General features: G+C 42.4%; 2 protein-coding genes across 3 annotated transcripts in view; both read right to left on the bottom strand.

Moving 5' to 3' along the window:
• Nucleotides 1-16,609, bottom strand: part of LOC102803168 (tolloid-like protein 1) — a 115,124-nt gene extending 98,515 nt beyond the window's left edge. The window contains exon 1 of the mRNA XM_085494043.1: nt 16,232-16,609. Coding sequence (XP_085350169.1) covers nt 16,232-16,406 — 175 coding nt within the window. The 5' untranslated portion in view covers nt 16,407-16,609. The remainder of the gene's footprint in view (nt 1-16,231) is intronic.
• A 2,655-nt stretch (nt 16,610-19,264) lies between these two features.
• The window catches only part of LOC100378319 (haloacid dehalogenase-like hydrolase domain-containing protein 3), a 148,018-nt gene continuing 146,275 nt past the window's right edge, over nt 19,265-21,007 (bottom strand). For both annotated transcript variants that reach the window (XR_014927460.1, XR_014927461.1), the window contains one exon: nt 19,265-19,455. The gene's annotated coding sequence lies outside the window, so the exon portion shown is untranslated. The remainder of the gene's footprint in view (nt 19,456-21,007) is intronic.

Here is a 21,007-nt window from a genome sequence, read left to right as displayed (position 1 = left end):
TTGCAATGCGCTATTCTAATGGAAATCATATGTATGAGGTTTAACCTGGGCGCGACTTGCACTAATTACCGCCGATGACTCCTTCCATACCTTCCAGTCACCTAAAATTACCTAATGAAAGCTTGGAAACGTCTCCGTTTGTACTTGTTGATCTGTGCCATATTATCTGAAATAAAGTGAGTTGTTCACTAGCCTCAGAAGCGTAAATATCGTCTTGACTGACACCTCTACTATCACCCACATTTCTGGTGCCGAGACCAGGATCTGCAACTGTAAACGTTATAGCACTAAAACCTAATAACTACTTAACCACTCATCATGCCTGATAACGAAGCCGTGCCAACCGTTAACAGAGAAGCGGTACAAGATGCTACCAAAAAACGAGGCTGTCATCGAACATAAGTTACCAAACTGCTGAAGAAAGCCGAACAACTGATGGAAATCGAACAACCACAACAATCACATCTAGATAATCTGCAATCAACTATCAACAACATTGAACAGCGTCTGCCAAAGATCCAAGAGTTAGATGAAATAATTCTTCAAAACACACCAGACCAAACTATGTACGCTAAGCTGTTTGAAGAATTTGATGACTACAACATTGATGTCAACAATAGTGTCACTCAGTTCATTCTTCATGTGAAGAGAACAAGAATCCCTCCGTCAGTTTATTCATCATCGTCAGAATCTTCAAGTCGCAAGGTAACCTGCCAAAACTCCAACTGCCGACATTCAGTGGTGATTTTCTGAAATGGACCACGTTTCACGATGCTTTTAAAGCAGCTATAGAAGACGATATTTACGCTTCTGAGGCTAGTGAACAACTCACTTTATTTCAGATACTACACACTTAAATACAATAAAAACAGATGTCAAAGTCATTACTGTAAACTTGAAAGGGTGCCGCTAATGGACACTAAAACAATAGTTGGTCCAACCCGTAGTTGGTCCGGAAAGCAATCAAGCAATGTAAATAACCTTACATGTTACGTAACGTGGTAACAGACATTGTGTCTGTCTATTCCCGACACATATCTCGCACATGCGTGGCGCGACGTCTAATAGACGCGTTTTGGCTGGAACTCAGTCTTGGCAATTTTGTTGTTTTATATGGTAATTTCGGACCACAAAGATTATACTAGTATGTCTCGATTGGGCCAGTCTTACTGACCCCAGAGTTTTGCGCGTCATTTACGAACCCACGTCTCGCTTCCGCGCGTTGTAAAATTGTAACAATAACCTGTGATTGGCGACAAGTGGATTTTGCAGGGGGGGGTAATCTTTTTAAATAACAACATTACAGATTGATATTCCAAAAAAGAAAAACTTAACAAATTAAATAGTTGTTGTGCTGCAGGTAGAGTTGACCCCCCAGAAATATAACCCTCTTTTCTTTCATCTCCCTCTTACACATGGCTATGACGGTTTGTTTAATATCATATGGAAGTCGTGGTTTTTAACGATTTAACTGGAAATGTGAATGAAAAGACCGAACTTGTAGTAAATATAAATTGGTCACAGTAACTTACAATGCAACAAAATAATATATGCGTGTTTTAGACGCGTTCTAGGGGTAAAAGGTGTCACGTGATACGTAATATTGAATATGTGGTTCATGTTTGGTGACTGCTATTTGTCACGCTTTCTACCGCTTGGCTAAATGCTTCCATGCAACAAAATGATTTTTAACTTTATTCATTATATGTCAAAAGAGACAAAGGGGCGTATTCGCGTTTACATTGTTAAATCCCAGAACACTGAAAGGACTAATTAAGGGTGTGTTATGTGGTAGGCAATATCGATTAGTCTTGATTATTAAGTTTCAAATGAGTATACGTTATAAACAAAAAGCAGGGTGTCTGATCGCAGTGAAATATACAGGTTTTATTGACCTCTCATTATTAGTATTATTCGTAATAATCGCAAATCTTATCCGGACCACTTTCGACTGAACGATTTCTTATTATCAGTGGGATTTCACAAGATAATTATCAAAAACAACTCTAGATTATTTTCGAGTGTGGTGTAGTGTGGTGATAAATTCACACTAGTGACTGCTAGTGGCGAGATTACAACATCCCGTGTCTGTCACTAGTTACTGCTAGTGGTGGAGTAACGACCTTTCTTGTCTGGCACTAGTGACTGCTAGTGGTGAAATAACGACTTTCCTCGGCTGTCACTAGTTACTGCTAGTGGTGAAATAACGACTTTCCTCGTCTGTCACTAGTGACTGTTAGTGGTGAAGTAACGACCTTCCTCGTCTCTCACGTGTGACTGCTAGTGGTGGAGTAACGACCTTCCTTGTCTGGCACTAGTGACTGCTAGTGGTGGAGTAACGACCTTTCGCGTTTGTCACTAGTGACTGGTGGTGGTGGTGAGACAACGACCTTTCTCGTTTTGCACTAGTGACTGCTAGTGGTGGAGTAACGACCTTTCTCGTCTGTCACTAGTGACTGCTAATGGTGAGATAACGACCTTTCTCGTCACTAGCAGTTTAGTCTCGACCTCATTCTAACAATATTATTGTACCATTTGTTACTTGATCACATGGTTTCTCAAAATCCAAAAATAAATTTAAAATGTTTTGATATTAACGAACAATTAGAGACAGAATAAAGTGATGAGGTAACGACCTTTCTCGTCTGGCACTAGTGACTGCTAGTGGTGGAGTAACGACCTTTCTCGCCTGTCACTAGTGACTGCTAGTGGTGAAATAACGACTTTCCTCGTCTGTCACTAGTGACTGCTAGTGGTGGAGCAACGACCTTCCTCGTCTGTCACCAGTGACTGCTAGTGGCGAGGTTATGACATCCCATGTCTGGCACTAGTGACTGCTAGTGGTGAAGTAACGACCTTCCTCGTCTGTCACTTGTGACTGCTAGTGGTGGAGTAACGACCTTCCTCGTCTGGCACTAGTGACTGCTAGTGGTGGAGTAACGACCTTCCTCGTCTGGCACTAGTGACTGCTAGTGGTGGAGTAACGACCTTTCTCGTCTGTCACTAGTGACTGGTGGTGGTGGTGGTGAGACAACGACCTTTCTCGTTTTGCACTAGTGACTGCTAGTGGTGAGATAACGACCTCCCTCGTCTGGCACTAGTTACTGCTAATGGTGAGATAATGACCTTTCTCGTCTGTCACTAGTTACTGCTAGTGGTGGAGTAACGACCTTTCTCGTCACTAGCAGTTTAGTCTCGACCTCATTCTAACAATATTAATTGTACCATTTGTTACTTGATCACATAGTTTCTCAAAATCCAAAAATAACTTTAAAATGTTTTGATATTAACGAACAATTAGAGACAGAATAAAGTGATGAGGTAACAACCTTTCTCGTCTGTCATAAGTGACTGCTAGTGATTCAGTAACGACCTTTCTCGTCTATCACTAGTGACTGCTAGTGGTGGAGTAACGACCTTTCTCGTCTGTCATAAGTGACTGCTAGTGATTCAGTAACGACCTTTCTCGTCTATCACTAGTGACTGCTAGTGGTGAGTAACGACATTTCTTGTCTGTCAACAGTGACTGGTGGTGGTGGTGAGACAACGACCTTTCTCGTTTTGCACTAGTGACTGCTAGTGGCGAGGTTACAACATCCCGTGTCTGTCACTAGTTACTGCTAGGGATGGAGTAACGACCTTTCTTGTCTGGCACTAGTGACTGCTAGTGGTGGAGTAACGACCTTTTTCATCTGTCACTAGTGACTGCTAGTGGTGGAGCAACGACCTTCCTCGTCTGTCACCAGTGACTGCTAGTGGCGAGGTTACGACATCCCATGTCTGGCACTAATGACTGCTAGTGGTAAAGTAACGACCTTCCTCGTCTGTCACTAGTGACTGGTGGTGGTGGTGAGACAACGATCTTTCTCGTTTTGCACTAGTGACTGCTAGTGGTGAGATAACGACCTCCCTCGTCTGGCAGTAGTGACTGCTAATGGTGAGATAACGACCTTTCTCGTCTGTCACTAGTTACTGCTAGTGGTGGAGTAACGACCTTTCTCATTTGTACTAGTGACTACTAGTGGTGAGATAACGACCTTTCTCGTCTGGCACTAGTGACTGCTAGTGGTGGAGTAACGACCTTTCTCGTTTGTCACTAGTGACTGCTAGTGGTGAGAAAACGACCTTTGTCGTCTTGCACTAGTGACTGCTGGTGGTGGTGAGATAACGACCTCCCTCGTCTGGCACCAGTGACTGCCAGTGGTGAGAAAACGACCTTCCTCATCTGTCACTGGTGACTGCTAGTGGTGAAGTAACGACCTTTCTCGTCTGTCACTAGTGACTGCTAGTGGTGAGATAAAGACTTCCATTGTCTGTCACTAGTGACTGCTAGTGGTGAAGTAACGACCTTCCTCGTCTGTCACTTGTGACTGCTACTGGTGGAGTAACGACCTTCCCTGTCTGTCACTAGTGACTGCCAGTGGTGGAGTAACGACCTTCCTCGTCTGTCACTAGTGACTGCTGGTGGTGGTGAGATAACAACCTTTATTGTCTGTCACTAGTGACTGCTAGTGGTGAAGTAACGACTTTTCTCGTCTGGCACTAGTGACTGCTAGTGGTGGAGTAACGACTTTTCTCATTTGTCACTAGTGACTGCTGGTGGTGGTGAGATAACGACCTTTCTCGTCTTGCACTAGTGACTGCTAGTGGTGGAGTAACGACCTTCTTTGTCTGGCACTAGTGACTGCTAGTGGTGAAGTAACGACCTTTCTCGTCTGTCACTAGTGACTGCTAGTAGTGAGATATGACATTTCTCGTCTGTAACTAGTGACTACTAGTGGTGAGATAAAGACCTCCGTTGTCTGTCACAAGTGACTGCTAGTGGTGAAGTAACGACCTTCCTCGTCTGTCACTTGTGACTGCTAGTGGTGGAGTAACGACCTTCCTCGTCTGTCACTAGTGACTGCTAGTGGTGAAGTAACGACCTTTCTTGTCTGTCACTAGTTACTGCTAGTGGTGGAGTAACGACTTTTCTCGTCTGGTACCAGTGACTGCTAGTAGTGAGATATGACCTTTCTCGTTTCACCAACAGGGAACGTGAGCTGGGATTAGACCGTCGTGAGACAGGTTAGTTTTACCCTACTGACCTTTCTCGTCTGGCACTAGTGACTGTTAGTGGTGGAGTAACGACTTTTCTCGTCTGTCACTAGTGACTGCTGGTGGTGGTGAGATAACGACCTTTCTCGTCTTGCACTAGTGACTTAGTGGTGGAGTAACGAAACTCCTCGGCTGTCACTAGTGACTGCTAGTGGTGATATATGACCTTTCTCGTCTTGCACTCGTGACTGCTAGAGGTGAGATAATGACCTTCCTCGTCTGTCACGAGTGACTGCTAGTGGCGAGGTTACGACATCCCATGTCTGGCACTAGTGACTGCTAGTGGTAATGTAACAACCTTCCTTGTCTGTCACTTGTGACTGCTAGTGGTGGAGTAACGACCTTCCTCGTCTGGCACTAGTGACTGCTAGTGGTGGAGTAACAACCTTTCTCGTCTGTCACTAGTGACTGGTGGTGGTGAGACAACGACCTTTCTCGTTTTGCACTAGTGACTGCTAGTGGTGAGATAACAACCTCCCTCGTCTGCAACTAGTGACTGCTAATGGTGAGATAACGACCTTTCTCGTCTGTCACTAGTTACTGCTAGTGGTGGAGTAACGACCTTTCTCGTCTTGTACTAGTGACTACTAGTGGTGAGATAACGACCTTTCTCGTCTGGCACTAGTGACTGCTAGTGGTGGAGTACCGAACTTCCTCCGCTGTCACTAGTGACTGCTAGTGGTGAATAACGACCTTTCTCGTCTGTCACCAGTGACTGCTAGTGGCGAGGTTACAACATCCCATGTCTGGCACTAGTGACTGCTAGTGGTGGAGTAACGACCTTCCTCGTCTGTCACTTGTTACTGCTAGTGGAGGAGTAACGACCTTTCTCGTCTGTCACTAGTGACTGGTGGTGGTGGTGAGACAACGATCTTTCTCGTTTTGCACTAGTGACTGCTAGTGGTGAGATAACGACCTCCCTCGTCTGGCAGTAGTGACTGCTAATGGTGAGATAACGACCTTTCTCGTCTGTCACTAGTTACTGCTAGTGGTGGAGTAACGACCTTTCTCATTTGTACTAGTGACTACTAGTGGTGAGATAACGACCTTTCTCGTCTGGCACTAGTGACTGCTAGTGGTGGAGTAACGACCTTTCTCGTTTGTCACTAGTGACTGCTAGTGGTGAGAAAACGACCTTTGTCGTCTTGCACTAGTGACTGCTGGTGGTGGTGAGATAACGACCTCCCTCGTCTGGCACCAGTGACTGCCAGTGGTGAGAAAACGACCTTCCTCATCTGTCACTGGTGACTGCTAGTGGTGAAGTAACGACCTTTCTCGTCTGTCACTAGTGACTGCTAGTGGTGGAGTAACGACCTTTCTCGTTTGTCACTAGTGACTGCTAGTGGTGAGAAAACGACCTTTGTCGTCTTGCACTAGTGACTGCTGGTGGTGGTGAGATAACGACCTCCCTCGTCTGGCACCAGTGACTGCCAGTGGTGAGAAAACGACCTTCCTCATCTGTCACTGGTGACTGCTAGTGGTGGAATAACGACCTTTCTCGTCTGGCACTAGTGACTGCTAGTGGTGGAGTAACGACCTTTCTCGTCTGGCACTAGTGACTGCTAGTGGTGGAATAACGACCTTTCTCGTCTGGCACTAGTGACTACTAGTGGTGAGATAACGACCTTTCTCGTCTGGCACTAGTGACTGCTAGTGGTGGAGTAACGACCTTTCTCGTTTGTCACTAGTGACTGCTAGTGGTGAGAAAACGACCTTTGTCGTCTTGCACTAGTGACTGCTGGTGGTGGTGAGATAACGACCTCCCTCGTCTGGCACCAGTGACTGCCAGTGGTGAGAAAACGACCTTCCTCATCTGTCACTAGTGACTGCTAGTGGTGAGATAAAGACTTCCATTGTCTGTCACTAGTGACTGCTAGTGGTGAAGTAATGACCTTCCTCGTCTGTCACTTGTGACTGCTACTGGTGGAGTAACGACCTTCCCTGTCTGTCACTAGTGACTGCCAGTGGTGGAGTAACGACCTTCCTCGTCTGTCACTAGTGACTGCTGGTGGTGGTGAGATAACGACCTTTATTGTCTGTCACTAGTGACTGCTAGTGGTGAAGTAACGACTTTTCTCGTCTGGCACTAGTGACTGCTAGTGGTGGAGTAACGACTTTTCTCATTTGTCACTAGTGACTGCTGGTGGTGGTGAGATAACGACCTTTCTCGTCTTGCACTAGTGACTGCTAGTGGTGGAGTAACGACCTTCTTTGTCTGGCACTAGTGACTGCTAGTGGTGAAGTAACGACCTTTCTCGTCTGTCACTAGTGACTGCTAGTAGTGAGATAAAGACCTCCGTTGTCTGTCACTAGTGACTGCTAGTGGTGAAGTAACGACCTTCCTCGTCTGTCACTTGTGACTGCTAGTGGTGAAGTAACGACCTTTCTTGTCTGTCACTAGTTACTGCTAGTGGTGGAGTAACGACTTTTCTCGTCTGGTACTAGTGACTGCTAGTAGTGAGATATGATCTTTCTCGTTTCACCAACAGGGAACGTGAGCTGGGATTAGACCGTCGTGAGACAGGTTAGTTTTACCCTACTGACCTTCCTCGTCTGGCACTAGTGACTGTTAGTGGTGGAGTAACGACTTTTCTCGTCTGTCACTAGTGACTGCTGGTGGTGGTGAGATAACGACCTTTCTCGTCTTGCACTAGTGACTTAGTGGTGGAGTAACGAAACTCCTCAGCTGTCACTAGTGACTGCTAGTGGTGATATATGACCTTTCTCGTCTTGCACTCGTGACTGCTAGTGGTGAGATAATGACCTTCCTCATCTGTCACCAGTGACTGATAGTGGCGAGGTTACGACATCCCATGTCTGGCACTAGTGACTGCTAGTGGTAATGTAACAACCTTCCTTGTCTGTCACTTGTGACTGCTAGTGGTGGAGTAACGACCTTCCTCGTCTGGCACTAGTGACTGCTAGTGGTGGAGTAACAACCTTTCTCGTCTGTCACTAGTGACTGGTGGTGGTGAGACAACGACCTTTCTCGTTTTGCACTAGTGACTGCTAGTGGTGAGATAACGACCTCCCTCGTCTGGCACTAGTTACTGCTAATGGTGAGATAATGACCTTTCTCGTCTGTCACTAGTTACTGCTAGTGGTGGAGTAACGACCTTTCTCGTCTTGTACTAGTGACTACTAGTGGTGAGATAACGACCTTTCTCGTCTGTCACCAGTGACTGCTAGTGGCGAGGTTACAACATCCCGTGTCTGGCACTAGTGACTGCTAGTGGTGGAGTAACGACCTTTCTCGTTTGTCACTAGTGACTGCTAGTGGTGAGAAAACGACCTTTGTCGTCTTGCGCTAGTGACTGCTGGTGGTGGTGAGATAACGACCTCCCTCGTCTGGCACCAGTGACTGCTAGTGGTGAGAAAACGACCTTCCTCGTCTGTCACTGGTGACTGCTAGTGGTGAAGTAACGACTTTTCTTGTCTGGCACTAGTGGTGGAGTAACGACTTTTCTCGTCTGTCACTAGTGACTGCTGGTGGTGGTGGTGAGATAACGACCTTTCTCGTCTTGCACTAGTGACTGCTAGTGGTGGAGTAACGACCTTCTTCGTCTGGCACTAGTGACTGCTATTGGTGAAGTAACGACCTTTCTCGTCTGTCACAAGTGACTGCTAGTGGTGAGATAAAGACCTCCGTTGTCTGTCACTAGTGACTGCTAGTGGTGAAGTAACGACCTTCCTCGTCTGTCACTTGTGACTGCTAGTGGTGGAGTAACGACCTTCCTCGTCTGTTACTAGTGACTGCTAGTGGTGAAGTAACGACCTTTCTCGTCTGTCACTAGTTACTGCTAGTGGTGGAGTAACGACTTTTCTCGTCTGGTACCAGTGACTGCTAGTAGTGAGATATGACCTTTCTCGTTTCACCAACAGGGAACGTGAGCTGGGATTAGACCATCGTGAGACAGGTTAGTTTTACCCTACTGACCTTCCTCGTCTGGCACTAGTGACTGCTAGTGGTGGAGTAACGACTTTCCTCGTCTGTCACTAGTGACTGCTGGTGGTGGTGAGATAACAACATTTCTCGTCTTGCACTAGTGACTGCTAGTGGTGAGATAACGACCTCCCTCGTTTGGCACTAGTGACTGCAAGTGGTGAGATAAAGACCTTTCTCGTTTGGCACTAATGACTGCTAGTGGCAAGATAACGACCTCCCTCGTCTTGCACTATTGACTGCTAGTGGTGGAGTAACAACCTTTCTCGTCTGGCACTAGTGACTGCTAGTGGTGAAGTAACGATCTTCCTCGTCTGTCACTTGTGACTGCTAGTGGTGGAGTAACGACCTTCCTTGTCTGTCACTAGTGACTGCCAGTGGTGGAGTAACGACCTTCCTCGTCTGTCACTAGTGACTGCTGGTGGTGGTGAGATAACGACCTTTCTCGTCTGTCACTAGTGACTGCTAGTGGTGAAGTAACGACTTTTCTCGTCTGGCACTAGTGACTGCTAGTGGTGGAGTAACGACTTTTCTCATCTGTCACTAGTGACTGCTGGTGGTGGTGGTGAGATAACGACCTTTCTCGTCTGTCACTAGTGACTGCTAGTGGTGAGATAACAACCTTTCTCGTCTTGCACTAGTGACTGCTAGTGGTGGAGTAACGACCTTCTTCGTCTGTCACTAGTGACTGCTAGTAGTGAGATATGACCTTTCTCGTCTGTCACAAGTGACTGCTAGTGGTGAGATAAAGACCTCCATTGTCTGTTACTAGTGACTGCTAGTGATGAAGTAACGACCTTTCTCGTCTGTCACTTGTGACTGCTAGTGGTGGAGTAACGACCTTCCTCGTCTGTCACTAGTGACTGCTAGTGGTGAAGTAACGACCTTTCTTGTCTGTCACTAGTTACTGCTAGTGGTGGAGTAACGACTTTTCTCGTCTGGTACCAGTGACTGCTAGTGGTGGAGTAACGACTTTTCTCGTCTGGTACCAGTGACTGCTAGTGGTGAGATATAACCTTTCTCGTTTCACCAACAGGGAACGTGAGCTGGGATTAGACCATCGTGAGACAGGTTAGTTTTACCCTACTGACCTTCCTCGTCTGGCACTAGTGACTGCTAGTGGTGGAGTAACGACTTTTCTTGTCTGTCACTAGTGACTGCTGGTGGTGGTGAGATAACGACCTTTCTCGTCTTGCACTAGTGACTGCTAGTGGTGAGATAACGACCTCCCTCGTTTGGCACTAGTGACTGCAAGTGGTGAGATAAAGACCTTTCTCGTTTGGCACTAATGACTGCTTGTGGTGGAGTAACAACCTTTCTCGTCTGGCACTAGTGACTGCTAGTTGTGAAGTAACGACCTTCCTCGTCTGTCACTTGTGACTGCTAGTGGTGGAGTAACGACCTTCCTTGTCTGTCACTAGTGACTGCCAGTGGTGGAATAACGACCTTCCTCGTCTGTCACTAGTGACTGCTGGTGGTGGTGGTGAGATAACGACCTTTCTCGTCTGTCACTAGTGACTGCTAGTGGTGAAGTAATGACTTTTCTCGTCTGGCACTAGTGACTGCTAGTGGTGGAGTAACGACTTTTCTCGTCTGTCACTAGTGACTGCTGGTGGTGGTGGTGAGATAACGACCTTTCTCGTCTTGCACTAGTGACTGCTAGTGGTGAAGTAACGACCTTTCTTGTCCGTCACTAGTGACTGCTAGTGGTGGTGGCGAGATAACGACCTTTCTCGTCTGTCACTAGTGACTGCTAGTGGTGAAGTAACGACTTTTCTCGTCTGGCACTAGTGACTGCTAGTGGTGGAGTAACGACTTTTCTCGTCTGTCACTAGTGACTGCTGGTGGTGGTGGTGAGATAACGACCTTTCTCGTCTTGCACTAGTGACTGCTAGTGGTGGAGTAACGACCTTCTTCGTCTGGCACTAGTGACTGCTAGTGGTGAAGTAACGACCTTTCTCATCTGTCACTAGTGACTGCTAGTGGTGAAGTAACGACCTTTCTCGTCTGTCACTAGTGACTGCTAGTAGTGAGATATGACCTTTCTCGTCTGGCACTAGTGACTGCTAGTGGTGGAGTAACGAAACTCCTCAGCTGTCACTAGTGACTGCTAGTGGTGATATATGACCTTTCTCGTCTTGCACTCGTGACTGCTAGTGGTGAGATAACGACCTTTCTCGTCTGTCACCAGTGACTGCTAGTGGTGAAGTAACGACCTTTCTCGGCTGTCACTAGTGACTGCTAGTGGTGGAGTAACGACCTTTCTCGTCTGTCACTAGTGGCTGCTAGTGGTGGAGTAACGACCTTTCTCGTCTGTCACTAGTGAGTGCTAGTGGTGAGATATGACCTTCCTTGTCTGGCTCTAGTGACTGCTTGTGGTAAGGGAACAACCTCCCTTGTCTGTCTCTGGTCATTGCCAGTTGTGGAATGTACTGATATACGCAAAAACACAAAATGTGGAGAAGTGTTATAAAATAACACGTGGTCAATACGAGGTTTAGGAGTAATTGCGCTTCACATATAGATTGTGATTCCGACTAAATGAGATGTAAGAAGCTTCTCTTTAAGATTTAAAAACAATTCTGTAAAATTGTTCGCACAGACCGATCGACCACCTTAGTCATATTTTAGTCTGGGTTTGCTTGGTAGTAAGATATGTATACAAGCACAGTCCCTGGGATAGAGGGACTGTGATACAATGCACGTACACATCCTGATATTAGCATTTAACAGAAATCTGAAACCTACGTCAGTGTTATTGCTAGGCTTACGGCGAATTGTTAAATTACGTTTTCTGCAAATGTAATGGAAAAATTAATTGCCGAATAAAAAAAAAGATGAGAAAATATAAAAGCCTAGCAAAATATTTCTTGATTATTAAAAAGTATCCACAAAATGGCATACCAATTGATATTGCATAATTCATAACATACCAGTATACGTACACTGGCTGTTGACGTTCCTAGTGTACACAGTAGTGGGCTATGGAAATTGTAACATAACACGGTTGATAATAGCAAGGTCATGATAGTTATTGTTGCCTCCATGCTGTAGATACCACACACTAAACGGTACTTGTACACCCTTAGTACTGATGGTGTACGGAATGTTATGTAGTTAGCAGTAGAGTCGGTCATATAATAACACTGATGCGTTCAATAATCTGATCCGACATGTTAATGTATTTTTTCTTCTAAATTATGTCCGTTACATTTACTCCACGGAATTAAGTATTCTTGTGTCAAATAGACTTTAAATCACCATGAAAACTCATTTATTTCTATCACAACGCAGTACAATCCAGGTATCAATTAAAACAAGAAACAACTAAGATAACTGGGTGACCCATAGGCACGAGCAAGATTTTTATAAAAAAAAACATTGACCCGAAGAACGCCTCGGCCCCTTAACGTGAATAGTTCCATGGTCCGAGTTAGTTTGACGAATTGGAGTTTTGTTCTCCATTCGGTGACAAGCATTCGTCTGAATCGGTTTTATGTCGAAAACAAAGTCTGGTTTGCTTATATGTTTAATGCGATGTGATCACCATGGCAATGATGCCGCATCTCATGAAATGAAGCCATATACTCGCTACAACAACATACGTGTCCTATATTTAAACTGAAACATTCTCGGTTACTTTAAATCCAATTGTGATATGTTATCGCCTTCAGTTACCTGTTCTTCACATCCTGTTTTTATATTTTGAAAGTTAGACTTGATATGCAATATCCCAACCACTAAAAGTAATTAGAGTCAGTGTGACTGTGTGTGCGACAGTAATATATTATCGTGGGATTCCTGTGGTAGAGGTTTAACATAAAATGTCCCAATTAACACGTCTACCTGAATTACTGTGTACTAATATAATGAATACTTCGGGGTCAGCAATGTTTTTGTTTTCATTTCTGGAATTTGTGTTCACTGTTGTTATTTGAATAATACCATTGTGCACATGTCTGGCATAAACGTTGTATGGAATGCATGGCCGGTGGGCCAAACTAGATACTTTGCCTTGTATGTATAACTATTTAATAGGTTGTGTTAAGTGGTCGTAATGAAGTGATGCGTAGCATCTCTATTCATTCATAACGTTACATGTAGAAGCGGGTTGAGCTGCAGAACACGGCTACACGTGGTAGCTGTTGACAAGTGTATCGTCACAAGACTCGTTTACGAGTATATAACAAAATGTACACTCCTAGGAAGGACAACAAATATTTAACTTAAGAAAATGTTAATGTGACAAATAATTGTACATCAAGAATATTGTGATGAATATAACTGCATCATTTGTTTCCATGGAAATAATGCTTTTCGGTTTGAAAAATCACCAAAATTACAGAAAAATAAGAATAAATACTAAGAAAATGTACAAAATAAATATATTAAATTCACAGTAATGTTAAATGATTGTTTTGTTTCCCAAAGTACATTGGGAAATCTAAATTAATAGTGCAAACAACATAATCAATGACGTCATCATATCTGATTTGAGAGTGATTTTCTAAGTTATAGGTAAACAACCAGTATTAATATCCCCGGTTGTTTCGATGTTGATATTTTGTGCGTCTTTGCACCGACATGAATGATCAATGTTTTTTCAATATTGTTTTTTGTTCAAGAATATATTTTGGCGTAATGGCGAGTCGTGAAAAGGGAATATATTCAGTTCATATCTCCCATTGGGCGTTGGTAAGATCTATGTGCACTTTCAGAGTAAAACAACATGATAGAAAATATTCTGAAGTTAAAATGAAAAATTATACTCAAATGTCAAAATAACAAACCTGTATTTGTATCAACTGATAATACAATAATGTAGATTTGGAAACAAATGATAAGATAAAAACATATGGTCCACTTTTTGCGTAAAATAGGCATGAGATATATTTGCATGGGTACCACACATTGTTCCATAATGGAGTATGGTATATTTGCATGGCAACCACACATTGTTCCATAATGAAGTATGGTATATTTGCATGGCAACCACACATTGTTCCATAATGAAGTATGGTATATTTGCATGGCAACCACACATTGTTCCATAATGAAGTATGGTATATTTGCATGGCAACCACACATTGTTATGTAATAGTGTATGGTATATCTGCATGGCAACCACACATTGTTCTGTAATGGCCTGTGATATATTTGCATAGCTACCACACATTGTTTTGTAATGCTCTGTGATATATTTCAGGCCTATCAAACATAGTCCCGATATGCACTATGGTATATTTTCAGGGCTACAACACGTAGTTCCGTAACAAGATACAACTACGGTTTACCATGATTTACTGTCGGGTTCTGTTCACCGGTTCCGTTCACGTCTGAAATGTCACGGCATGCGTGCTTTACTGTAACAAGGCTCGAAACAAGTGCCCATTGAATGAAACAAAACTGATATTGCTAAGACGAAGGGATGCAGGAGAACCGTGAACTATGTGCCAGTCGTCACGTTACAAAGAAATGTTCACCCCCCCTCCGTTTTCAACCTTGGCTGCGCGGTCTACCATCCGCTCACAAGTATCTATACACTTTTTTTTTTATTACCCTTATTGATGTTTAATTTTTTATTTATTTATTTATTTATTCTATACATGTTTATTAATATTGTTATTCTTGATTCACACAAGTTCACGATAGTTAGAGTGTGTTCTGGCGAGAGGGTGTTGTGTTATGTTATCGTATTCTGAACAGCCGTTATTTAGTTCTGTTGCCATGACGCAATACGCAGACCATCACTTTCTGACACTGTATGTAAGTCATGTAGCGACGGCCTAGATCACACAAGTGTGAGAATCCTATCCATGACTTGACCTTTGAACTTTATTGAATTACATCAAATTCACAACATCTACTTAATAAATACACGATTTCCAGATGTCTAGTTATACTTCAGAGTGAGCTGAGTATTCCTTCTTTCAACAGACCCAGGCACATATAACTTTAATTGTTAAAAATATGCTCCAGATACATAACTATGACAAGTAAATAAATGTCTCATATTATGACGTATAACGCAGTGGAAACCAAATACATTTATAGAGTCATGTCAAGATCTCTTTATATCCAAGGAAAGCCAGAAAGTATATTGCTCGTGGCGTTTCCTGTGTATAAGTTAGTAGGAGTTAAAATACGAGCATGTGTGCTGATATCTTCGACCATGTAAGGGATACTGTCATTGAAGGCTAGGAGCCATGTGAGTAATGACGTACATTCAGGTTCGTTTACTAGAAGCATTATGGTGCATGGAGCTGCTCTCAACTCAACGTAGAGTTCTAATTACATGCATTTTAATGCCCACTACATTTAAATTGATTTCAGTAAGTGAGGGTGTACTATACATTGTAATCCATCTAGTCACTGACAAAGATTGAAAACAAAGAAAAAATGGAGAAGAAAAATAGTTGAAACCAAGATAAACAAGAAACAACTTATTGGCTCAATTTATCTATGTCACGATCTCCAGAGGAAACATGACGCCAGTTTCATGGTACGCCACGCTGTTATTAGAAGAGTAGTAGCCGCGGTTTGACTTGTATAAACCATATGCGTGATACAGCAAATACTTGACTAATAGTAGTAGCCACTGTTTGACTGTCTATATTTAAATGTGACACACAACATAATAGAATCGTGTACACTAATGCCACGGTACATAACAATGTGTGTTCACTATAACTAATTGAACACATTGACTTTTCCGGGGATTGCGCGGTAAACAGAGAGTTTGTTCACATCTCTACAAATAAAGCAACCTGACTCGTGTGTGGCTTTGTGGTGTTGATGGATGGGCGGGGAAATCAATATACAACTTAATCCAGGAGTGGCGACAATTCACGTAAATTGATGAACTTATCGAATACCTCGTAAAGTGGGTATGATAAGTGTGGTATTGGAGATCAATGTGCATCTACAACCACCAGTCGGGATTTACACTCGTGCATGAGATGATATAGCCAGTGTCTTTGCATGGATACTTTAAATTTGGTTGGTTCAAAACATGTCGCTTCTGACTGTCTGGTCACGTGGGTGGGATTGGGGTCACAATTCGGTGGTTAATTGAATAACAAAGTGCAAAGTTGGCTGTTTTAATGATCAAATCAATATGACAGGAGCCTGGCGTGATGGTTCGAAGCAAGATTAGATTGTTAGAGACAATAGAACAATGGTTTTACGTACCAGCCTTGCAGGGATCAGCATAGACGTCGACGTCCCACAAGTTAACTTCCTTTTTCTCATCTGGTTCGTTTAACGTAATGGATCGGCTGTCGGTAAGCGATGGTAGACAGGATAGACAAAGCAACACACACGTCAAGCAGACTGAAGCAGTCATTGTGAAAACTGCCAGTGCCATTAAATCTATGTTAATTAATCCAATCTGCAGAGAAACGCAGCTTATAAGATGGGTTAGTCAAGTAGTCGTTTAATTCCGTGGGGTGACACACAGGAAGCTTGGTGATTCAGTTGAATACTGAGAAAGCTGCTCCTCAACCAATGCGTGGAAAGCTCGTGCGTAGATGCCGCTTATTTACACTTGTAATCATTGCCGTAATCACGAATCCTATTGAACGAGTGTCAATTTCAAAACAGGTTGACCAATCACAGCTTGGTTTATATAAACCAGGCGGGGCTAGTTCAAAGCATACCAAGCATTCGCTGATTGATTGTTAAAATATCAGCTGGGTTGTATTTAGTTCTTCTTAGTGTTTTTTGTTTGTGTTAAATATAAATAAATAAATATACCACAGGCCATTGCGGGACAATGTGTGATCGCCATGCAAATATACCACAGGCCATTGTATTCCAAATATATTTACAAATAGGGCTTTACCCACTCTTATGTAAAAATATAGTTTTTCGAGTTCAACAAATCGCAAAAACACAATCGGCGCAAAGTAATATGTTGATCTAAAAAATGGTCCGCAACCCCCCATACACACATGAATTTTATAGCAATTACCATACCTAACCTCTCCCCCATACTCACATGAATTTTATAGCAATTACCATATTACCCCCATACCCACATGAATTTTATAGCAATTACCATACCCACCGTCCCCCACGAATTTTATAGCAATTGCCATACCTATTTGCAAAATATTCAAATCAAAAACTGTCATGAAAGTGTATTGATCAACATTACGTCCAAATACAACCTGACCCAATAACATCTGGAATGAGGGTAAGTTCCAGACATTCTGTGGTTATTCGCTACATGATGCGACAGGATAATTGTGGTACTTTTAGTGCCGCACAGAGGATAAGAACAGCCCACGGGAACCATTCGACTTGATGCCCTATTCCGAACCTGGCAAGTGTGCAGTATGAACTCTACCTAGCAGCCTACCACAGGGGGTGTACCCATGATTTCCCGCAGTGGCCCACTTGCAATATTTATATACAGGTAAAATCACTGCCCAGGAGACCAAATCGCTCGAAAACTTACCCCTTGACAAATCATAGCACAAAACCCAACCCTGATTACATATACATTCGTAACAAATCACGGATATAATTGCCACATATCACGCACATCGACACAGCAAAAATAACATAACCCTTGGATTGAAGAAAATATCGATAAAGGGACCTTTGCTAATTTTGAAACATAATTTATGGACCCCTTGACGCCTCACATACTCATTGCTAAGAGTTTACTTTTACACGCCGTGCAATCTCCATGGTGATATTAGGACTCATCAATCATTACAGCTACATGGCAGATTGTGATTCTAACCATATGTACCAAAACAACATACATCTCGTGAGAACCTGCCACAGCACACGTGGTTTTAGGAGAAGATGAACCTGCTCCCAGCATTCGTCAGATGTACTTGATGGCTAATGAAACCTTCGTATAGCCGATACTCAATAAATATTGCTAGAATCACCCATGATGATTTATGTACATAGAAGAAATTTATATAAAATGTGCAAGCATTCTGATATTAAGAACACTCACAATATGTGCCAGAGCCACTATATTCTGTTTGGTGCGCATTCAAGAATTACTTTTGGGTAGTACTAGTATGTGGGTTTGATTGTCATAAAAACAATTTCGGGAATGATTTTTTATTGATAACTTAGAGGTTGCTTTTGATACAAGAGCCAAACAATTGAAGTTTGGGAGAAATTTAAACCGGTTGTTATCATGGAGACAGCAAGTTAATGCCCTTGAAAACAAATCAAAGCCTTATAGTATTACATTGTACATGTATTATATATATATTTGTCTTTAGTTTTGTAATGTTGTACGTTCAGTTTTATAATTGTAGTTTTTTAATTGTAGTTTTTAGCTGTACTTTCTGAAGTCAGGTTTGTATCAATAAACGTATTATAATATTACACAGCTGCTGATCGAAAACGTAATTATAGCGTTATAAGATGGATCAAAATTACGTTTTTAAAAAACGTTATAATAACCAAAAAAATGAGTCCAACTTTATAACATTACTAAATGATGCATTTACAATGTAAATAATTATGTTATAATGACATTTGCAAAAAAACAGCATAATTATGCTTTGCAATATCATACTAATAACGTATTTTTAAAATATAATACTGTTATTTTTAAATGCCACATATGTATCATCCCTGGGTACGTCATAGTGACGTTTGTCAAAAAATGCTTGAATTGCAGTTTTAAATGTCATAACTTTAGTGTCATTTTAAAAAACATTATAATAACAGTATTTTATAACAGAAAAGTAGTCCTTTTTATGCGATATTTACGTAAATTGTCATAATGCCATAATTACGTTTTTCAGTGATGCATAAAATACGTTGTATCAGAGGTACTCGTATAGTACTGTATGGTGACATCATGTCAAGATCCCATTCAAGTCTCTTCTCGTAGATAGCAAGACTGAGGCTACGACCTTCTGACATGACGCATATCAACTTTAATGTTCAAGGTTTGTAATGAAAAAAATAAACTTTTCTTGTCACTATCACAGTGAAAAATGTAATACATCGAAAATGTACAGAAAATATAGTTTTCGTAATCCGTCATATCGTGGGCAGCTATTTTGATCCACCTGGACATCCCAGTATCCTAGTTACCTCAGGCATGCGCATTCGCATTTTTCTGAGTTGGAACGCTTATGCGAGAGCGAGATTGTGACGGGATCTTGGTATCATGTCACCGTAGTTACAAACCCCAAGTAATGTACCTCTGGTTGTATACAGTTATTAAAAATAAACTGATATGGTAATATACGTACTTTATTTAACAATACAATATCTCCATTTACACACAAAATTACATTGTAATATAATTGGAACCAAATACGAAAATACGAGTTGTATACTTGTGTAATTTAAAAAAAAAATCTTGATTTTCCGGCAACAGCACTCGGGCATATTATCATTTAATTTCCTTTTCCAACAACATTATTCTGAAACACAAACAAAGCAAGAAATGTTACGAAAGTAAGTTCATTCAAATACATGTTGTCCCCGAACCACCAACACAGGGGAGAACAATATTCAAATTTGCCAGCAAGTTCAAAATGGCCGGTCTCTGCCTCGGGGTGCCCAAAGGGACGTGGCAGTACATTCTCCGTCGCAGAGACTATGGGTCTTTTATCACTAAGCTAGGTAGTCGCCAGGGAACGTCCAAATCGTCTCTGCCACAGGCCATTGACGCTGCAGTTCGGCGTCTTCTACACCGATTTGTGCTGGGACAGCGCTTCCGGTGACGACACAACGGCCACAGGCTAATTTAAAAATTAATGACCGGACCTACATTTTGCTTTGCCATGAGTGCGTTCGCGTCGCTCCGTGGGGGTGCCCCAAACGACCACTCTCCCTTGCAGAGTCTTCTTGACCTAAAGAGCCACAGGGGGCTAGACAGGCAACTAGATTCTGCTACAGGCGACATTTTACACCAAAATTGTTTGTATTCCGCGTTTTTTTTAATTCATTTGTTTCTGATATCCTAAGCTTCTGTTGAAAAAAAATGTGTGTTATGTAAAATAAATATATCAAATATTTTTACATTCAGTGCTAAAATCTTTTCAAAATGTTAAAATAATGAAAAAGTAGATCGTGCGGTAGGAGACGTAGATGTGAATCGTCAGTTCAAACCGTCGGTGCGTTCGCGTCGTTGCCTCGGGTGACGCGGGCGCCTCGCGCCTGCCCAGTTTTCGTTCGCCTGCAACTGGGCGATGTTGGGAAAAAGATAGCGAACGGTTTTAGGTAATTTTCTCAAACATAAAATGCCAGTGGGCGTGATTTCAAAATAAATTTTATACATTTTATACGAGTTTCGCTCGCATAGCAACGGACCAATACATCTACTTTCTGCCACGTCGTTTTGGCATTCTCCGTGGCTGAGACTATGGGTCTTTTATCACTAAGCTAGGTAGTCGCCAGGGAACGTCCCACCAGTTAAGCACAGGGAGTTGGACAAACTTATGTATTTTAATAAATTATTAAATAATAAATTGTTATATAACTTTTCTTTTACCCCTTCCTGGTCTTTTACCCCCCTTTGTTTATACCACTCTTTCCTTTATCGTAACTTAGTTACGCGCTAATGTTATATGCAAATTTTAATGCGCGATGTAGACACGCCCTATTATAGTAAAATATCCAGTTTTAAAATATGTTATCGATAGCTGATAATGATTTTTTCGTAAACATACTGAAAACGGTGAAATACTTATAATTTACAAAAGAAAATCATTTCATCGCGGAATAACGGTTACTAACGTGTTACTTGATATTTACATTGGGCTTCTTACGCCACCCCAACACAGCCATGTGAACGGTCACTATGATTTTCTAAAACCCCACATCCCCAGACCCCAGCGGACGTGGCATGGAAAATTACATTTTTTTTCAGAAACTTAACCATCCTCCATCAGTAAATGGCACCGATCGTTTCAATAACATTTAATGAACACTCGGTTTGTACCTTACGCATGTCTTGACAATTATAAAGTG

Source organism: Saccoglossus kowalevskii, chromosome 19, assembly GCF_978046115.1.
Source record: "Saccoglossus kowalevskii chromosome 19, keSacKowa6.1, whole genome shotgun sequence".
NCBI classification, from domain to species: domain Eukaryota; kingdom Metazoa; phylum Hemichordata; class Enteropneusta; family Harrimaniidae; genus Saccoglossus; species Saccoglossus kowalevskii.
Note: the sequence above shows the minus strand (reverse complement) of the source record. Positions and strands in the feature narration are given on the sequence as shown.